The sequence below is a fragment of the Loxodonta africana genome, chromosome 12 (assembly GCF_030014295.1).
Source record: "Loxodonta africana isolate mLoxAfr1 chromosome 12, mLoxAfr1.hap2, whole genome shotgun sequence".
Classification (NCBI taxonomy): domain Eukaryota; kingdom Metazoa; phylum Chordata; class Mammalia; order Proboscidea; family Elephantidae; genus Loxodonta; species Loxodonta africana.
In genome coordinates, this window is record NC_087353.1 from 38,495,783 (window position 1) to 38,512,855 (window position 17,073).

Sequence of the window (17,073 nt, forward strand, 5' to 3'; positions counted from 1 at the left end):
TATAATTTTAATCCATGCACCCTGTTAGCTATTCAAAAATAAACTTTAAAAATTTTTAAATGATGTTCAACTTTGGCTACAGCAGCTTATTATTGGGACAATCTCTCAGCCAAAAACAATTATGAAAGGTAAATAAAAACAAAACAAAGAACAACTCTCCAAGGCACTGGGAAACAGCCAAGGAAGGCAGGACTTAAGGGGCCAGGATCTCAGAGAGAAAGGAAAGGCCTTTATGTGAGCACAGCACACTGTGCGCCACTTTCACCCTTGCTGAGATCCTGGAGAAGGCAAAGCCACAGAAAAGGAGCTGACTCTCTGTGCCACTATTCCCCTTGAGGTGAGGCATTGGTGGTTCAGTGGTACAATTCTTGCCTTCCACGTGGGAGACCCAGGTTCAATTCCCGGCCAATGAGCCTCGTGTGCACCCACCACCCGTCTGTCAGTGGAGGCTTGTGTGTTGCTCCAGTGCTGAATAGATTTCAGCTGAGCTTCCAGACTAAGGTGGACTAGGAAGAAGGGGTCAATGATTTACTCCCAATAATCTGCCAATGAAAACCTTACGGATCACAAAGGTCCGATCCGCAACGATGATGGGCATGGTACAGGACAGGACAGCGTTTCAGTCCATCGTGCATGGGGTCACCAAGAATCAGGGCTAATTCAACAGCAGCTAACAACAATTTCCCTAGAGCCATCTGCTGATTCCTAAGCCAAAGGGAGCAAGCGATCAGAAGCTAAGCAGAAAGTGACAGCTAAGTGGCTGCAAACAAAGCAGCCTCATGGGGCTGAAGAGTTTAGGGCTCTCTAAGAGGAGGACCAGACTTTTAGTGAAGACCCCTGACAGCTACTTCTAAGGAATAGGCACAAAACAGAAACAGATCAGCTCTCATACGGACCGAAGCCCAATCTCAAATCATCTCAAGTCCACTCTGGATCAGGCCATCTGCCCCTCCTCTGACTACTTGCTGGGAGAAGGGTAAATTCTCTCTAGAGAGAAGCAGCCTCATTCAGGGCCTCTGTTTTCACACATAATATCCAACACTCAAGAAAAGGGCTCAAAGTCCCCGGAAAGAGGACCAAAACCCAATAACAAAAAAAAAGCAGTTCTGTGGGTATTTCAGATATTATGGTGGTCAGTCAGAGGGCTTTAAAATACAGTGAAACCTGTGAGAGCTGGAACATGATGGGAAAGACTTATTTTTCCAGGTCTTGCAAGTTTTCCACCTTTAGGGTACAGCCTTGCCAGTTTCCTATCGTCCTCTATTAGTGGAAAATACTTCAGTTTTCCTTCTCTGACAGATTTCCACCTTACACAGTTATAGGCTTTCGCAGATTTTACTGTAAATGTTAAATATGCTCAAAAAAATAGATGACAAGATGGAGAATTTAACCGAAGAACTGGAATCTATTTTGTAAAAAAATTCTAGAACTGAAAGAAATATAATGCCTGAAATTAAAGATTCAATAAATGAGTTTAAACTAGATTTGACAAAGCAGAGGAGGAGAGGACTCGTGAACTGGAAGTTAGTTCAGTAAAAAATTGCCAGTCTTAAAGCTTGGAAAGAAAAAAAGTGGAAGACACAGGAAAAAAAAAAAAAGACAGGCTTATGGAACATAGTAAAAATGTCTAACGAAGGTATCTAGAGCTCTGAAAAGAAAGGAGAGAATGGGGCAGAAGCAATAAAAAGATACTAGTTGAAAATTTACAAAAACTGAAGAAAAATATCAAGCCACTGATTCAAGAAGTTCTTTGAATACCAAGCACAGTAACTACAAAGAAAGCTCCTAGGCACATCGCTGTAAAACTGCTGAAAATCAAAGACAAGAAGAAAATTTTTTAAACAACCAAAGGAAGAAAATGCGCGCTGCCTTTCAAAGGAACAGCGGTGCTCCTGACAGCTGGCATTTCAACAGAAATGACGGAGGCTGGGGGTCATGCATGATACCTTCAAAGTGCTGAAAGTAAAAACCTGACAAGTGAGTTCTACACTCAGCAAAAAAGTGTCTTTCAAAAGTCAAAACAAAATAAATACATTTTCAGGCCACTGAAAATAGAGAGGATTTATTGCCAACAGACCTGCACCAAAAGAAACAGTAAAGAAAACTCTTCAAGAGGAAGGCAGTAGCCAAATGATGGAAGGGAGTGCAACTGAGAGGATAAAAATGTGGGTAAGTGTAAAAGAATATTAACTGTATAAGATAATAACAATAATGTCTTGTGAGGTTCAAAACACAGGGTGAACTGAAATGAAATATATTACAAAAAACCCTTCCACCTAACCTGGGCTTCCCTCCCATGGCTGGGTGTTGGTTCGGCTGGTGCAGGGCTGGGCAGAAAACAGAGTAGCACCAGTGTGGTCAGGGCAGGCTGCAGCGCCCCCTGCTGCTCTGCATTGTCCCTGGGTCCTAGATTCCCCCAGGGTGGGCATCTTGGCTGGACCCCAGCCTCCCTGCACAGAACTGCCCAGAGGGAGCATGTGGGCCCTGGGCACTGAAAGGAGGGCCTCCTGGCCTGTTCACTGTGGCCTGCCATCCTTGTTTCCAAGCTCTACAAGTTACAAAGCACATCTGCCTGTTTCTCATTTGACCTTCAAGAAAGCCTGCAGGACAAGTGTCACTAGCTTCATTCGGCAGATGAGGAAAGCGAGACTCTAAGAGGTGAGTAACTTGTCTAAGTTGTCTACCCAGACAATGGCAGACCCAGAGTGGAAAGCAGGGCCTTCCTCACCACACCAGGAGGCGCCACCTCCAAGCACTGTCCAGTGTGATTGCAGCTGTCCTGGATTTGACACTGAGACAGACAAGACCAACACAGATCGATGTGCTGAAAACTGCCTGGATAAGCAGTCACACGTGCACTTTCTTTGTGCAGGGAATCCAAGAGGGATGGCTCCACAGCATGAGAGATCAGATGCAAGTAAGAAACAAGGCAGTATAAAAAATAGAAACTGAAGAACGCCCTTCAATGGACTCTATAAAGCTAGTAAAGCAGGATTCTTTAAATGCATTCAAGGCAGCAGCAGCAGCAGCAGCTCCTTGATAACCACAGGACAGAGGGGCAAGAAGAAGGCAGGCAGGTAGGATGGATCACTAAGCTTGGGCCTTTAACACCATGGAAGTCAGAGAAATTCCCCTTCTAGAACCTGCCTTCTGAAAGAGGTGAGTCTGAAGCCCAGCTCAGAAGCTTCTAGATCTCACTGGCAAAGAGAGAAAATAATTCCAGGTCAGAGGAAATCGAGGCCCATCGGCTAAGTGACTTAGTGTGCGCCTTCAAATAGCACTGTTTAGAGAATGTGAGGCCTGCCAATGGGCACCCCCCACCCTTGGGCCAAGAGTTCCAAAAAAACCCAAACCAAACCCATTGCTGTTGAGTCAATCTTGATTCCCAGCGACCCTAGAGGACAGAATAGAACTGCCCCATAGGGTTTCCAAGGAGCAGCTCGTGGATCTGAACTGCCAACCTTTTGGTTAGCAGCCAAACTCTTAACCACAATGCCACCAGGGTGGCCCCCAAAATGATCATCCCATCTGCCTGACTGGCAGAGTCTATGAAAACAGCAATTTTAGTGAACCTGGAACAAATTTAACCTCCTGAACACAAAATGACATGGTTACATGATTCCCAGATGTGGTGAAATCATGTATTTTTAACGTACTGGAGTTTGTTTTTGAAGGAGAAATAAACCTATGGATAACAGGAAATTGGTGCATGTAAATTCTGGAGACTGTCAAAACGTATTTGAGATGAATCCAAACCAAAGACTATTTAAAAGACTGAAGTCACACAAGAACTGGGAGGACTGCTGGGTCATGGATTAGGCTGGATTAAAGCCAGTAAACAAAGACAGGGACAAGGAGGCATGTCTCTAGATGGAAGAATGTAAACAGCTAGGCCCCGGGGACTGGGCTGGTTTTACTTCTTCAAGAGTGACTAAGAACGGGAAGTAAGTGGGGACACTGCCCTGCGTGTGAAGGAAATGTAGCCTCCTGGGTGGAGGGTGTGAGGCTGGGCCTTCACCCAGGTCTCCTAAGGCCGTGGGACGGGGCCAATATCCCACCTGCCCTGTGGAGGCCCAACCTACCACAGTGAGAGGGCTTTGAGTGCACAGCAGGCATGCAGTGAGAATCTGTGGCTGAACTGGAGAGGGAGCCAGAGGAGGAATAACACAAAGTGATGCCCACGGAGAATAACTCAAAATAAATGAATAGAAACTTTTCACCTGAGGAAAGAACGCAGAGAATTACTGCTGCTTGCTTGGGTAATGTATCTCTTTGAAGAGATGTTTTAAATTAAAACAAAAAACAAAACAGGGAAAGAGGGAAGGTTTAGGTCAAGAAGATTTAGGAGAGAGTTCTGAACATGAGAGGCTGACGAGTCCTGGAAGCTCCTCGAAGCTCAGAAGGAGCCTCTAATGACTAAGAGCACAGGAGGCCAGCTTTAGGATGCTAACACCTGATCTGGGTGGATGGGCTCCAAGCCCAGTGGAGTCCCTGGGGTGCTGCACTGGGCTCCACTCCCTCATGACAGGCCCCCTCTCCCAAGCCACAGTCCTTGAACCAAACCTCCAGGTCCCAAATGGCCCAGGCCCAAGGCTGCCCTGAAAGAGCCTCACCTGCTGCTGGCTCTGCTCTTCCAGGTTCATCTTCACTTCCAGCGACTGGCGAGCCTCCAGGAAGGCCTTGCGGTGCTTGCGGTCTGCCATGTAGTAAGACATGATGCCCACGATGATGGCACACAGGTAGAGGAAGACGTTGGCCAGGATCTGGACCACAAGGGAAGAGAAAAGGATAATGGTGAAGGTAGGTCTTCAGAAAAGGGGGTGGAGGAGAGGACAGTCAGTGACCAAAATCAACCCCCAAGTTTCTTGGGGTCCAGGGAGAGCCCTAGCGAAGCCTATGACCTTGACTTGATAGGGCAGGTCCCTGGAGCAGACCCTGCCCCACTCACCATGGATAGGTGAGGCCCACCCAAGGCATGGCTCTAGGCCTAAAAGGCACAGAGGTTTCATGAGATCAGGGTGCAGGCCTGCAAGGCCAGTTGAGGGGCTGCTGTTCACCCTTCCTGCTTCTCGGCGTAGCTAAGCCAGCCAGCCAATCCCCTCACCTGGGAGACCTGAGCAGTCTCAGTTACCCATTCATTCATTCATTCATTTGTTCAACTAACACTTATTGTGCCCTTACATGCTCTAAAGTCCCATGCTGATTAGCTGGAGAGAAGTGAAGAGGGCATATGTTATGGATTGAATTGTCTCCCCAAAATATATGTGTTGAACTCCTAACACCCTTACCTGTAAATATGACAGGCTGTGAATAGTTTTTGCTATGTGAATGAGCCTATAACCAGAATAGGGTGGGGCCAAAATCTAACCAGATAACCTTACCTGCCAATGGGGCCTGGTAGATAAGTGCTGTCTTATAGAAGGAGCAGAGCAGACATAGAGGCCCACACAGGAGGAAGACAGATGCCACGTTAGGACCCGTCTACAAGCAAAAGATACCAAGGATTGCCAGCAGACACAGACAGTAGGAGAGAGGCCACAGAAGGAATTGACATGGCCAAGACCCTAACTTGGACTTCCAGTCTCCAGAACTGTGAGAAAATAAGTTTCTCTTCTTTAAAGCCACTAGATAACTAAGACATACACAAAACTCAGGCCCCAGCAGCTAGGAATGTGCAATTCCAAAAGCTGCAGAGAATTTAGGATGTCACGGGAGCCCTGGTGAGGGCCTAGCCGATCCAGCTGTCACAGTGCCACCTTATATACCTGCTGCGGGTTTAGAGATTTCTGGGATCCATATGCATCCTCTCAACCAAACCCACCTGCCGGCCAGGATCAGTGTCCAGGTCTCCTGAGGAACCAATCTGAAGCTGCAGGAAGGTGGGGTGGGTCTATGGGACCTGGAGTTCACCCCTGCTACAAGCTCAGTGCATTTCACACAAAGGGCTGCTTGGGCATCGAGAGCGCCTTCCCTCGTCCTGGCACCTTGCAGACTCCACCTAGGTGTCTCCTAGGTCAGTAACCCACTCCCACAGGCTACGGGGACTGCAGACTCAATTGCCTTGGCAGCCTGCATCTCTGATGAGGCCCCATTTGGGCTGGACTGGGTACCAATTCCTTCCACTTTTTCAAGACCACTGGAGGCGAGCCTTCTCTCAGCAAAGCCTGCTTCTCTGTCTGACCTTCCCACTTCTGGTGCCAGCTCTTCACCCTCTCCCTAAGAACCTGTGCCCACCTTCCCCCTGACTCCCTGAGGGCCTGTGGGGGGAAGGACAAAATTCCCCTCCGTGGGGTGAGGTTTCTTGGGCATAAATTTGGAGTGGAGAAGTAGGAAGGGAGGCAGAAGAGTTCCTAAGATTCTGGCCCTAAAGGCAGAAAAGTTGGCCCAGGTGAGCCTTAGGAATGCTTCGCCTCTGGCCATTCTGGGGCAGGTGAAAATGTAGGGAGGTCAATTTTAGATTTTTAAACAGTATGGTTGAATGGCAGAGAATACCAGAAAGATGTTTACCTGTGTTTTATTGACTATGCTAAGGCATTCGACTGTGTGGATCATAACAAATTATGGATAACATTTCAGAGAACAGGAATTCTGGGACACTTAATTGTACTCATGAGGAACCTGTACATGGATCAAGAGGCAGTGGTTCAAACAGAACAAGGGGATACTGCATGGTTTAGTCAGGAAAGGTGTGTGTCAGGGTTGTATCTTTCACCATACCTATTCAATCTGTATGCTGAGCAAATAATCTGAGAAGTTGGACTATATGAAAAAGAACAGGGCATCAGGGTTGGAGGAAGACTCATTAACAACCCACGATGACACAACCTTGCTTGCTGAAACTGAAGAAGACTTGAAGCACTTACTGATGAAGATCAAACACCACAGCCTTCAGAATGGATTATACCTCAACGGAAAGAAAACAAAATCCTCACAACTGGACCAATAAGCAACATTATGATAAACAGAGAAAAGATTGAAGTTGTCAAGGATTTCATTTTACTTGGATCCATAATCAATACCCATAGAAGCAGCAGTCAAGAAATCAAAAGATGCATTGCATTGGGCAAATCGGCTGTAAAAGATCTCTTTAAACCGTTGAAAAGCAAAGATGTCACCTTGAAGACGAAGGTGTGCCTGACCCAAGCCACAGTATTTTCCATCACCTCATATGCATGCGAAAGCTGGACAACGAATAAGGAAGACCGAAGAAGAAATGACACCTTTGAATTGTGGCATTGGCGAAGAATATTGAATATACCATGGACTGCCAAAAGAACGAACAAATCTGTCTTGAAAGAAGTACAACCAGAATACTCCTTAGAAACAAGGATGGTGAGACTATGTCTCACAGACTTTGGGCATGTTATCAGGAGAGATCTGTCCCTGGAGAAGGACATTATGCTTGGTAAAGTAGAGGGTCATCGAAAAAGAGGAAGAGTCTCAATGAGATGGACTGATACAGTGGCTGCGACAAGGGGCACAAGCATAGCAATAATTGTGAGGATGGCGCAGGACTGAGCAATGTTTCGTTCTGTTGTGCATGGGATCACTATGAGTCAGAACCTACTCGATGGCACCTAACAACAACATGGTTGAATGGACAATAAGGAGGTGAGTTCTGACATTAATTTTCTGGGCCTTATCCCTCTGAACTGTTTTTGTGTTTTCTCACGGCTCATGGAGGCCCCTTCCCACCACCATCATGCCCAGTGGAAGGCTCCTCAGCTATCTGTACCTGGTCGAGGTGCTGGGCCCAGGGGCACTCAAAAACGGCACACTGAATACGTGAATTAACCACTATGTGAGGTATGTCTTGGTGCTGGCTATAGAGTCAATGGTTGCAAATCTCACCAACTCCTTTGATGGCTGTTTCCAGCATGTAACGACTGGCTTGTTGTACGCTTGGGCTCAGACAGCCTCATCACCTACACCAGCTGAGAGGCAAATGCCTTTTCAAATTCCTATGGCACGCCTCCAGCCCCTCCTGCAGCGGCGCTATAGTACTACGTTCCATGCAAGTGGTCGGTATCAGTATGGCCTTAAGCCACATATTAAACACCAAATATTCCAAAAAGCTGCCAGCCTGTGCTGAGTCAAAGCAAATCCAGAGCACGACCACGCTGGGTCTCAAGGCCAGAGTCTGGCCTGGGTTCTGGGAACACCCTCCTGCAGGCTGTTCCTTCAGCCTTGGGACTCCCCTCCCACCCCCCCCCCCACTCCCCCCACACACACACTAAGGCTCACAGCGCTGGAAGATGGGCTGGGTTGGTTGACAGGCTGGCGCCCTGTGCATCCACAAGGGAGCACTGGGTCGGGGTGCCGCACGGCTGCACTCTGCCAAAGCCACACAGAATCCAGTAGAGCAGCTGCAGGGTTGAGAGTCTCTGGGCTTAGAGGGCTCTGGGTGCCAAGGTCAGAGGTAAAGTTGCACATAGAGGCAGAGGCCAACTGGGAACCAAGCTTCTGGGCTCCCCACCTGCACAGATGTGTGGGACTAAACACCAGGCTCCAGACCAGGAGAGCTGCCCCGACCCACATGCCGCCTCTGGCAACAGCATTTCTAAAGCTAGTCCTGGCCCCAATTAGCCTTGGTGGTCACGCTGGGCTAGGGAAGGGCTCTGAGGTCTGGAACCTTCCTCCTCCCCTCCCCCAGGCCTTGCCTGGCCACCTCCTGGGGATTATTTGGCAAACTGTAAAGTGTTGAGCTTCTGTTGGGAAAGATTGTGGTTATTGCTCCTTGGGGTTGTTCCTAAGAACAACAGGCCTGATGTGCAGTCAGGAAGCAGCCACAGCAAAAAGCCTTCAGAACCAATCACAACCAAAAGATGACTGCCCAAAAACTGACAGGAACTGCGGCTTGGATCATGCCTAGTGACCCTCTATGCCAGACACCATTTCTTTCATTGGACTCTAAGTATTTTAAAATAAAATCCACACTTGCACTCTGCTTGTAGGTACACGCATTACGAAAAACAAACTCAGGAGGAGGCCTGGACTTGGGCTCTGCCCTCACTAGCTGGCCTCTCTGAGCTCAGTCCCTCAGATAGCTGAGGGGTAGACTGACTTACCACTCCTGTCCCTCCATCCCTCACCCTGTGTGTTCCTCATTGGATCTCACTTCTGAGGACAGAGGCTGGCTTTAGAGACAGCCTGTCCTAGAGAGGCCTGGACACAGCCAGGCTGGAGGAGCAAGAGGCGGGTCAGTTCCCAGGTTGGCTAGAGAGCCATGCAGCCCCAGTCACCCAAGCGTCCCTTGAGTCACAGAGCCTCATCGCTTTCCCAACCTGCACTCTCAGCTGACGTCTGGCCCCGAAAAGGCTGGTTACCAGGGATGTAGAAGCAAAGGGCCATATATGGGCCATGCTCCAGAGAGTCACATGGGTCCTGCAGGTCCCATTCTTGACAGGGAATTTCCTCCTTGCCTCCCGTGAGCACAACTGTTTCTAGGCAATTCTCCCAGGAGTCCCAGGCCTTGGGTTTCTTAGTGCTCCCCCTACCATTCTCTAAATTTGCCTCAACTGAGAGAAGGGACTGTCATGGATTGAACTGTGTCCCCCCAAAATATGTGTCAACTTGGTTAGGCCACGATTCCCAGTATTATGTGGTTGTCCTCCATTTTGTGATTTTCGTATGTGTTATAAATCATAATCTCTGCCTGTGGTTAAAGCGGATTAGGGTGGGATATAAATACCCTTGTTCAGGTCACATCCCTGACCCAATGTAAAGGGAGTTTCCCTGGTGTGTAGCCTGCACCACCTTTTATCTTACAACAGATAAAAGGAAAGGGAAGCAAGCAGAAAGTGGGGACCTCATACCACCGAGAAGGGAGCACTGGGAGCAGAGTGCGTCCTTTGGACCTGGGGTTCCTGTGTAGAGAAGTTCCTAGTCCAGGGGAAGACTGATGAGAAGGACCTTCCTCCAGAGCCAACAAAGACAGAAAGCCTTCCCCTTGAGCTGACGCCCAGAATTTGGACTTCTAGCCTACTAACTGTGAGAAAATCAGTTTCTCTTGTTAAAATCATCCACCAGTGGTATTTCTGTTATAGCAGCACTAGATGACTAAGACAGGGCCCCTCAGGGGTGCTGCTGCTTCTGTTCCACCTCGACAGCTTCTTGCTCTCATGCGACGATGGCTCACAGGGGCTCAGGAGAAGCTGGGCAACTCCCCTCCCTGGTGGAGAATGGTGGGGAGTCCAAGTCGAGACCACATGCACCCTGGGAGGTTTGTGCTCAGCCTCAGAGCCCAGGGCACAAGCCCAAGAGAGAGACGCTGCCAAGCTGAGGAAACAAGCCAGGAAGCAAGAGTCTACTTTGGGGAGGAAGATTCGGGCGATAGGAGAGGCTGCCCTGGTGGTGAGAGGGGCTCTCAACACTCATACATCACAGTCACCTGGGGTATTGGTGACACACCCATGCCTGCCCCCCTGGAAATGCTGATGCAACAGGCCGGGTGGATGTGGACAGCAAGAGTTGGTGAAAGCTCTCAGTGATGCTAAGTGCAGCCAGGGCAGGGAGCCCCTCTCTTGGCCTCAGTTTCCCTGCCCATAACATCACCTCAACATCACATCATTACGTCCTAGGCATGTGCTGGCACTGTGACCACATTATCTCGTCAACCTGTACACCCAGCTGTGAGGTAGGTAACATCACTTCCAAGTTCCAGATGCAGGAATTGAGGTGTTTGCAAGGCCTCACAGCTAGAGGGGTCTCTTCCTGCACTCACATCCTATTATTCTATGGTCCAAACCCCACCCTAAAGGCACTGCTCAGTTTATCTATTTACATATGTATAGCCACACCATTTTCCAGACATGTTATTAGACATTTTTAAAACTAAAGATAGCAGCCATACGGCACTTATGGGGGGCTGCACACACTTTTAATCTGAAACAAAGAAGTTGGGGTATAGATTTTCCACAACTTTCGTGCACAATGGTGGTCAGTACAGGCAGTCCCTGGGTTACCAACATCCCACTAATGGACGACTTCACTTTGCCTTTTAATGCTACGTAATTTGCCCTCACTTTGAAATGACTGGAAACGCTGGTGGCGTAGTGGTTAAGTGCTACGACTGCTAACCAAAAGGTCTGCAGTTCGAATCCACCAGGTGCTCTTTGGAAACTCTACGGGGGAGTTCTACTCTGTCCTATAGGGTCGCTATCAGTGGGAATCGACTCCAAGGCAGTGGGTTTGGTTTTTTTTTGGTTTTGAAATGACTGAGCCGGCCCCTACTGGCAACAAATTCTTCAACACAATCACCTTCACCTGCTGCGTGTGCAGCTTTAAATCATTGAAAAGGCTCCGAGCCTTTTCCTGCACTAAAGAAAGGCTAAACAAGAACCATACGCACCTGTTCTGACTTACCTACAAATCCAACTTAAAGACACAGGAACGGATCTCACGGGTAACCCAGGGACTGCTGGTATTGCTAAACTCCTAAAACTCAGGGAGTTCCTTTTTCGTATTTATAAAGGTAAACGTGTCCCACCTCACAAATACTCTGCGCTCCTCAAGATAGGTTTGAAAAGATTAGTCTGTCTGTTCAGGTGCTGGCGCTGAGAACCTGCTGTGACGATGACTGGTCCCTCTAGGAGCCCAAGGTGGGGAAAGAGGCCCAGGGACCAAGCAAGCACCCTGCTTGGGGAAGGCTATGGTGATGGGGGCGTGGGTGGGGAAGATGCTGTCATTTCTCTAAAACAAATCAATGACTATTGCCCCTCGCTGTCTTTTAAGAACCCAGGAAAAAAATTATGCCGCAAGGGAACACATAAATCCCGGCAAGAATTTGAAATGCATCCTCAGGTCGCCATGACAACCAGGTGTCTCCAATCTGAGCCTGGAACTCTGTCCGTCTAGGACTGATTTTCTGGTGCTCTCACCCCAGGGTAAGAAGGTGGAGTGGGGCAGCTTCCCTTCAGGGCTGTCCTCCTCGCACCCACCACTGCACCCTCCCCACCAGCATGGCCGGCTCTGTGGCCCAGCCTTCCCCATGGGAGGACTTCCTCCCTGTGCCTCACCCACTGCAGGCCCCTTCCACCCTGAGAGCCTGCTCAGGCCTCCCACCCACTCTGAAACCTCCTGACCCCACACACACAGCTCCTCCCACCCCCATGCTCTCCTGACAGTGCTGGTCCTGTCGTGATGTCGAGATCTGCCGACAGGTCCTGCCTCCTCTACCAGATGGGGCGCCCCCGTGAAGGTGGTACTGCTGTCTTCCTGACCCCCACAGGCCCAGAGCCCATTCTGGCCTCGTCTATCGCCAGGTGCTCAGGAAACCAACAGCTGTTGGGCTGAGGTAGTAAAACCCTCCTTGCAGGCTCCCCACCACCTGCTGACCCTCACACCTCTGATGAGCAGGCAAGAAATCCAGCCTTTGCTGCCCACCTACCACGCCCCTCCCCAGCCCCACCTCACCCCTAAGAACAACTAGGAATGAGGCTCAGTCACTTCCCTGAGGACCCTACAGGCTAGGACAGGCAGGGGAGAATGGAAAATGCCCAGGGTATGAGGCAGAGGTACAGAGAGGGCTCTGAATGGTGGCGGGGGGAGGAGGGGATGATCACATCCCATCCGAGTATCAAAGAAAGACAGGAGACTGTGGAACACAAAGTCAACGCTCTAATAGCACATTCATTGAACAAACATGCTACGGAGACTTGGCTGTCTCTGTAATTGTTAATAACAAGTTCTTACAAGAACTGCAGCTTTAAGAATTTTGCACACACTCGGCATCTAGCTGTGGGAATGGGTCTCTCCCTACAGAAGAGGATTGGGTTTCCTGGCCTGGGCAGCACTAAGGTCAGTGAGACACTCACTGATGCTCGGACCCTCGCTTCCCACTGTGGCCCTGACCAGCAGCAGCAGCACTACTGGGAGTTTGTTACACATGCTGACTCCTGGGTCCTTGAATTTTCACAAGGTCCCTGGGTGACTGCTCCGCACAAATATGAGGCAGAGAGCCCTGCCCTAGGGCATCCCTGTTTAGACTGGGCAATACGCACAGGCTCTCTGTACCGACAGAGGTGCCCCGCCACCGGGATCTCCTACTTGGAGATCTTTTAAAAAGTTTTCTTAATCCTAAAGCTATTTTCTGGAAATAACTTATTTCAATATATTTTTTTTTACACGGCATTTAAAAAATAAAATGATCACCCTTCAGCCAAAGATTAGACAGGCCCATAAAACAAACAAAAATACACATAGCTCAACCATGTATACGAAACTAACTGGGCACACCGACGCAGGGGCAAGGAAAAGAAGGTCAGAGGGGACAGGGAAGCTGGACAAATGGAAACGGGGAACCCAAGGTTGAGAAGGGGAGAGTGTTGACGTCTCGCAGAGTTAGCAACCAATGTCACAAAACAATATGCGTATTAATTGTTTAATAAGAAACTAATTTGCTCTGTAAACCTTCATCTAAAACACAATTAAAAAATTAATTAATTAAAAAAAGTTAAACAAACAAAATAAATGAATTAATCTCCCAAGGAGGTAAACATTCAGACTAAAGCTTCATCTAGCCCATGAGACCCTGATAAAATGTTTATAATATCCCATCTCAGAAACACAACCCTCCCTCTTGGAATTTTATAAATCACACTATCCTGCACATTTTCTAATGGTCCATGAGGAAACAGGATTGCTTCAAGAAGGGCTTTAAAATGGACATAGTCCCACTGGAAGCAGGTTGGTGGCTCTCCTGCTGAAGATTCTGGAACACTCCAGAACTGGGGAGAAGAAACCCAGTAGAGAGAGCTGCTTTTGGTGTCAGCATCGGCCACCAGCTACCCGCAGAGACCTCATGATGCCCTGTTGCCTGGGGGAAGGCCGCACTGGAACCTCTGTTCATTAAAACTTACTTAGATGTTTTGGAAAAAATCTCCACTGAGCTAGGGGGAAGGAAGGAGCAGAGAAGGCACTTCCGAAGGCAACCAGCCTTCTCCAACCCAAGGAAAGCCAGCCAGAGCCTTCGACACCTCCAGACAGTGAAGGCAGGGCCACCTCTGTAGGCCCTTAAAAAGGCCACCTGTGGGGTCCCAGCTGAAATGTCCCCTTCCCAAACACCCCCATGCAGTCTCTACCACGTTCTCCTGTTTTAAGACCTGCCAGAATTATCTATACTTAACCATTCTTTGATCTTTTCCTTGCTTATCTGTCTATTTCCCCAGCTGAAAAGCAAGCTTTATGGAGGTAGGGACTTTGGTTTTGTTCCCTGCTGTTTCCCAGCACCCAGGATCATGTCTGGCACATAGGACATCACTATATGCTCTCATGGTGCTGATGTTCTAGTAACAGTCGTTGTGTGCTGTCAAGTTGATTCTGACTCACGTGACCCTATATGACAAAGTAGAACCGCCCCACTGGGTTTCCTAGGCTGTAATCTTTATGAGAACAGATCTCCCTATCTCTTCTCCTATGAAGCCGCTGGTAGGATCGAACCACTGGCCTTTTGGTTAACAGCAGAGTGCTTAATGATTGCACCACCAGGGCTCCTTGTACTAATAGTAAAATCAAACCCACTGCTGTTGAGTTGATTTTGACTCAAAGCAACCCTATAGGACAGAGTAGAACTGCCTGGTAGGGTTTCCGAGTAGTGACTGGTAGATTTGAACTGCTGACCTTTTGGTTAGCATCCAAGCTCTTAACCACTGTGCCACCAGGGCCCCACTAGTATCAGTAGACATATAATAAGTAATTCAACAGTAAGAATATCAGTGCTCAGCAGAGAATAAAAATGATAGTAACTCAGTAGGTGCTTTAAACTGGGTGGTAGGAGATTACTGTCCCCACTTCTCCACACCCCTGCTAAAGCCTCAAGGAGATTCACTCTTCATTCAAGTGTTCTTCCCTCCTGCTAACCTGGACCAAGTGACTTGCTTTAGGGCAGGAGGCTAGCATGCATGACATGAGCAGGGTTTTTTTTTTTTTAAACACATTTGCAAGGTTGGGCTTCTCTTGTGCTCTGCCAACGCCATAACAACAACACACACCATGTAGTTCACTGATACAGCAGAATGAGAGCTAGGGAGCAGAGCTGAACACAACCTGCAGCTTGGGGCCAAACTGAGCCCAGCCTAGATCAGCCAAACCCCAGCCAACCCACAGATGTGCAAGAGAGAAATGAGTATGGTTGTAAGACACTGAGTTTTGAGTTGTTTGTTACGCAGCATTAGGTGAAAATAGCTGACTGATACATATGGTTCATGTCTCTGTGAGGTGGTGTCATTTAAGCAGAGGTATGAATGACAAAGAGTACCCAGCCATTAGAAAAATCAGAAGGAAGAACATCATGGGTAGAGACACACTAACACAAAGTTCCTAGGACACAACTCATGAGACCCCCACAACATGAGTTACATCCTTCCTTCAGTGCACCCACTGATGCATCTGTGTGTATCTCCCCACCAGAATGCAATAAGCACCTGAGGTCAGGATGTATCTCTGACTCATATTTGTAGCCCCAGGGCCTGGCAGAAGTCTTGGCACACAGCAAATGTTAGCTGTGTGAATGGCCACAGGAATAGAAAGAAGCCCAAAGAGATGCTCTCCTTGTGTGATCATTAAGGTTTTGTGTCAACATGGCTGGCCACGATTCTCAGTGGTTTGGCAGCTATGATGTAGTTTGACAGTCCTATGATGATGTGATCACTTCCATGATGGAATCTGATATAATGTGATCACCTCCATGATGGGATCTGCTGTGAGCATCCAATCAGTTGAACAGGAGTTTCCTTGGGGGGTGTGGCCTGCATCTAATATGTAAGTGGACTTTCTGGCAAGACTCGTGGGCTTTTTGCTTGCTCTGGGTCCTGCAGCTGGCTCCTGTTCATCTGACCTCTGGTTCCCGAGACCTGAGCTAGCAGCTTACCTGCTGTCTTGCCTGCTGATCTTGGGATCTGTCGGTCTTCGAAGCCTGTGAGCAAAAGCCTTGCTCTCTGACCTGCCGATCTTGGGTTGGCCTGCCCCTGCAGCTCTGTGTATTAGGAGAAGCCTGTATTCTGACCCATGGACTTGGGATGTTCCAGCCTCTACAATTGTGTGAGCCATTTCCTGGATATAAATCTCTCTGTATATATTCATTTATACGCTTTACTGGTTTTGGTTCTCTAGAGAAACCAGCCTAAGACATTTGGTAATGGAGGAGTGGGGTGCTGCTCTAATAGATAACTAAAATGTGAGAACTGTTTTGAAACTGTGAATGTGTAGAGACTGGAAGAGTTTTAAGATTGCCTTGAAGAGATTATGGTAGAACTACAGACGTCAAAAACAACTCTAGTGAGGACTCAAAAGGGAGTGAGAAGAGCTGTTACACTGGAGATGGCACAGATGGCGAGAGACAGCAGCAGAGAAACAGCAGCAGAAAAACAAGGAGACCAGCATGAGATAGTGCTGGGGCCGACCCACAAAGCAAGGGAACTGACTGCCTTTACGCCTGAGGCTTCCTCACAGACTGGGATGCCTCCAGGCACTTATTGGTAGAACTAAAGAGCTTTGGAACATTTGCCTTAGCAGAGCAGGCGTGGCCAGTGAGGCCTGAGGTGCCAAGAGGCCAAGGAACCAGGAAGCAGAAGCTGAAGAGACAAGGAACACAGGAAGCAGAGCTGCCTCAGTCTCCAAGGGTAGGGCCATGATCTCTGGGGTCTCAAAGAGTGGAACTGACACTCGGATGGACCAGGCGAATGGGGCTACCCAAATTTTAGGGAGCAGAGTTGCCATTCCAGTGGGCCTGGAAGGCAAAGCTAAAGCCCAGGGCTGAGGGGCCGCCACCCAGCATCTGGAGAGTATGGCCAACACCCAGAGTCTGGAAGGCAGGACCATCGCCTAAATGGTCTCAGGGAACAGAGGATTATTTTTAAGCCTTAAGAGCTAAGTTTATGTGTTCTGCTGACTTGCTTGGTATCTGTTACCCCTTCTTTTCCTCCAATTTCTCCCATTTGTAATGGAAATGTCTAGCTTGTGTCTGTTCCACCATTGTACTTTGGAAGCAGATAACTTGTATTCTATATTTCACAGGTGAAGAGGACTCTTTGGATTTTGAAATTGGAGTTAACACTTTTGCTATAATATGATGGC

At 48.4% G+C, this 17,073-nt stretch overlaps 1 protein-coding gene across 1 annotated transcript in view; it reads right to left on the reverse strand.

Moving 5' to 3' along the window:
* ADCY3 (adenylate cyclase 3) overlaps positions 1–17,073 on the reverse strand; it is a 121,125-nt gene that overhangs the window by 48,684 nt on the left and 55,368 nt on the right. Inside the window, exon 3 of the mRNA XM_003411918.4 lies at positions 4,614–4,763. Within this exon, the coding sequence (XP_003411966.1) occupies positions 4,614–4,763 (150 nt within the window). The remainder of the gene's footprint in view (positions 1–4,613; positions 4,764–17,073) is intronic.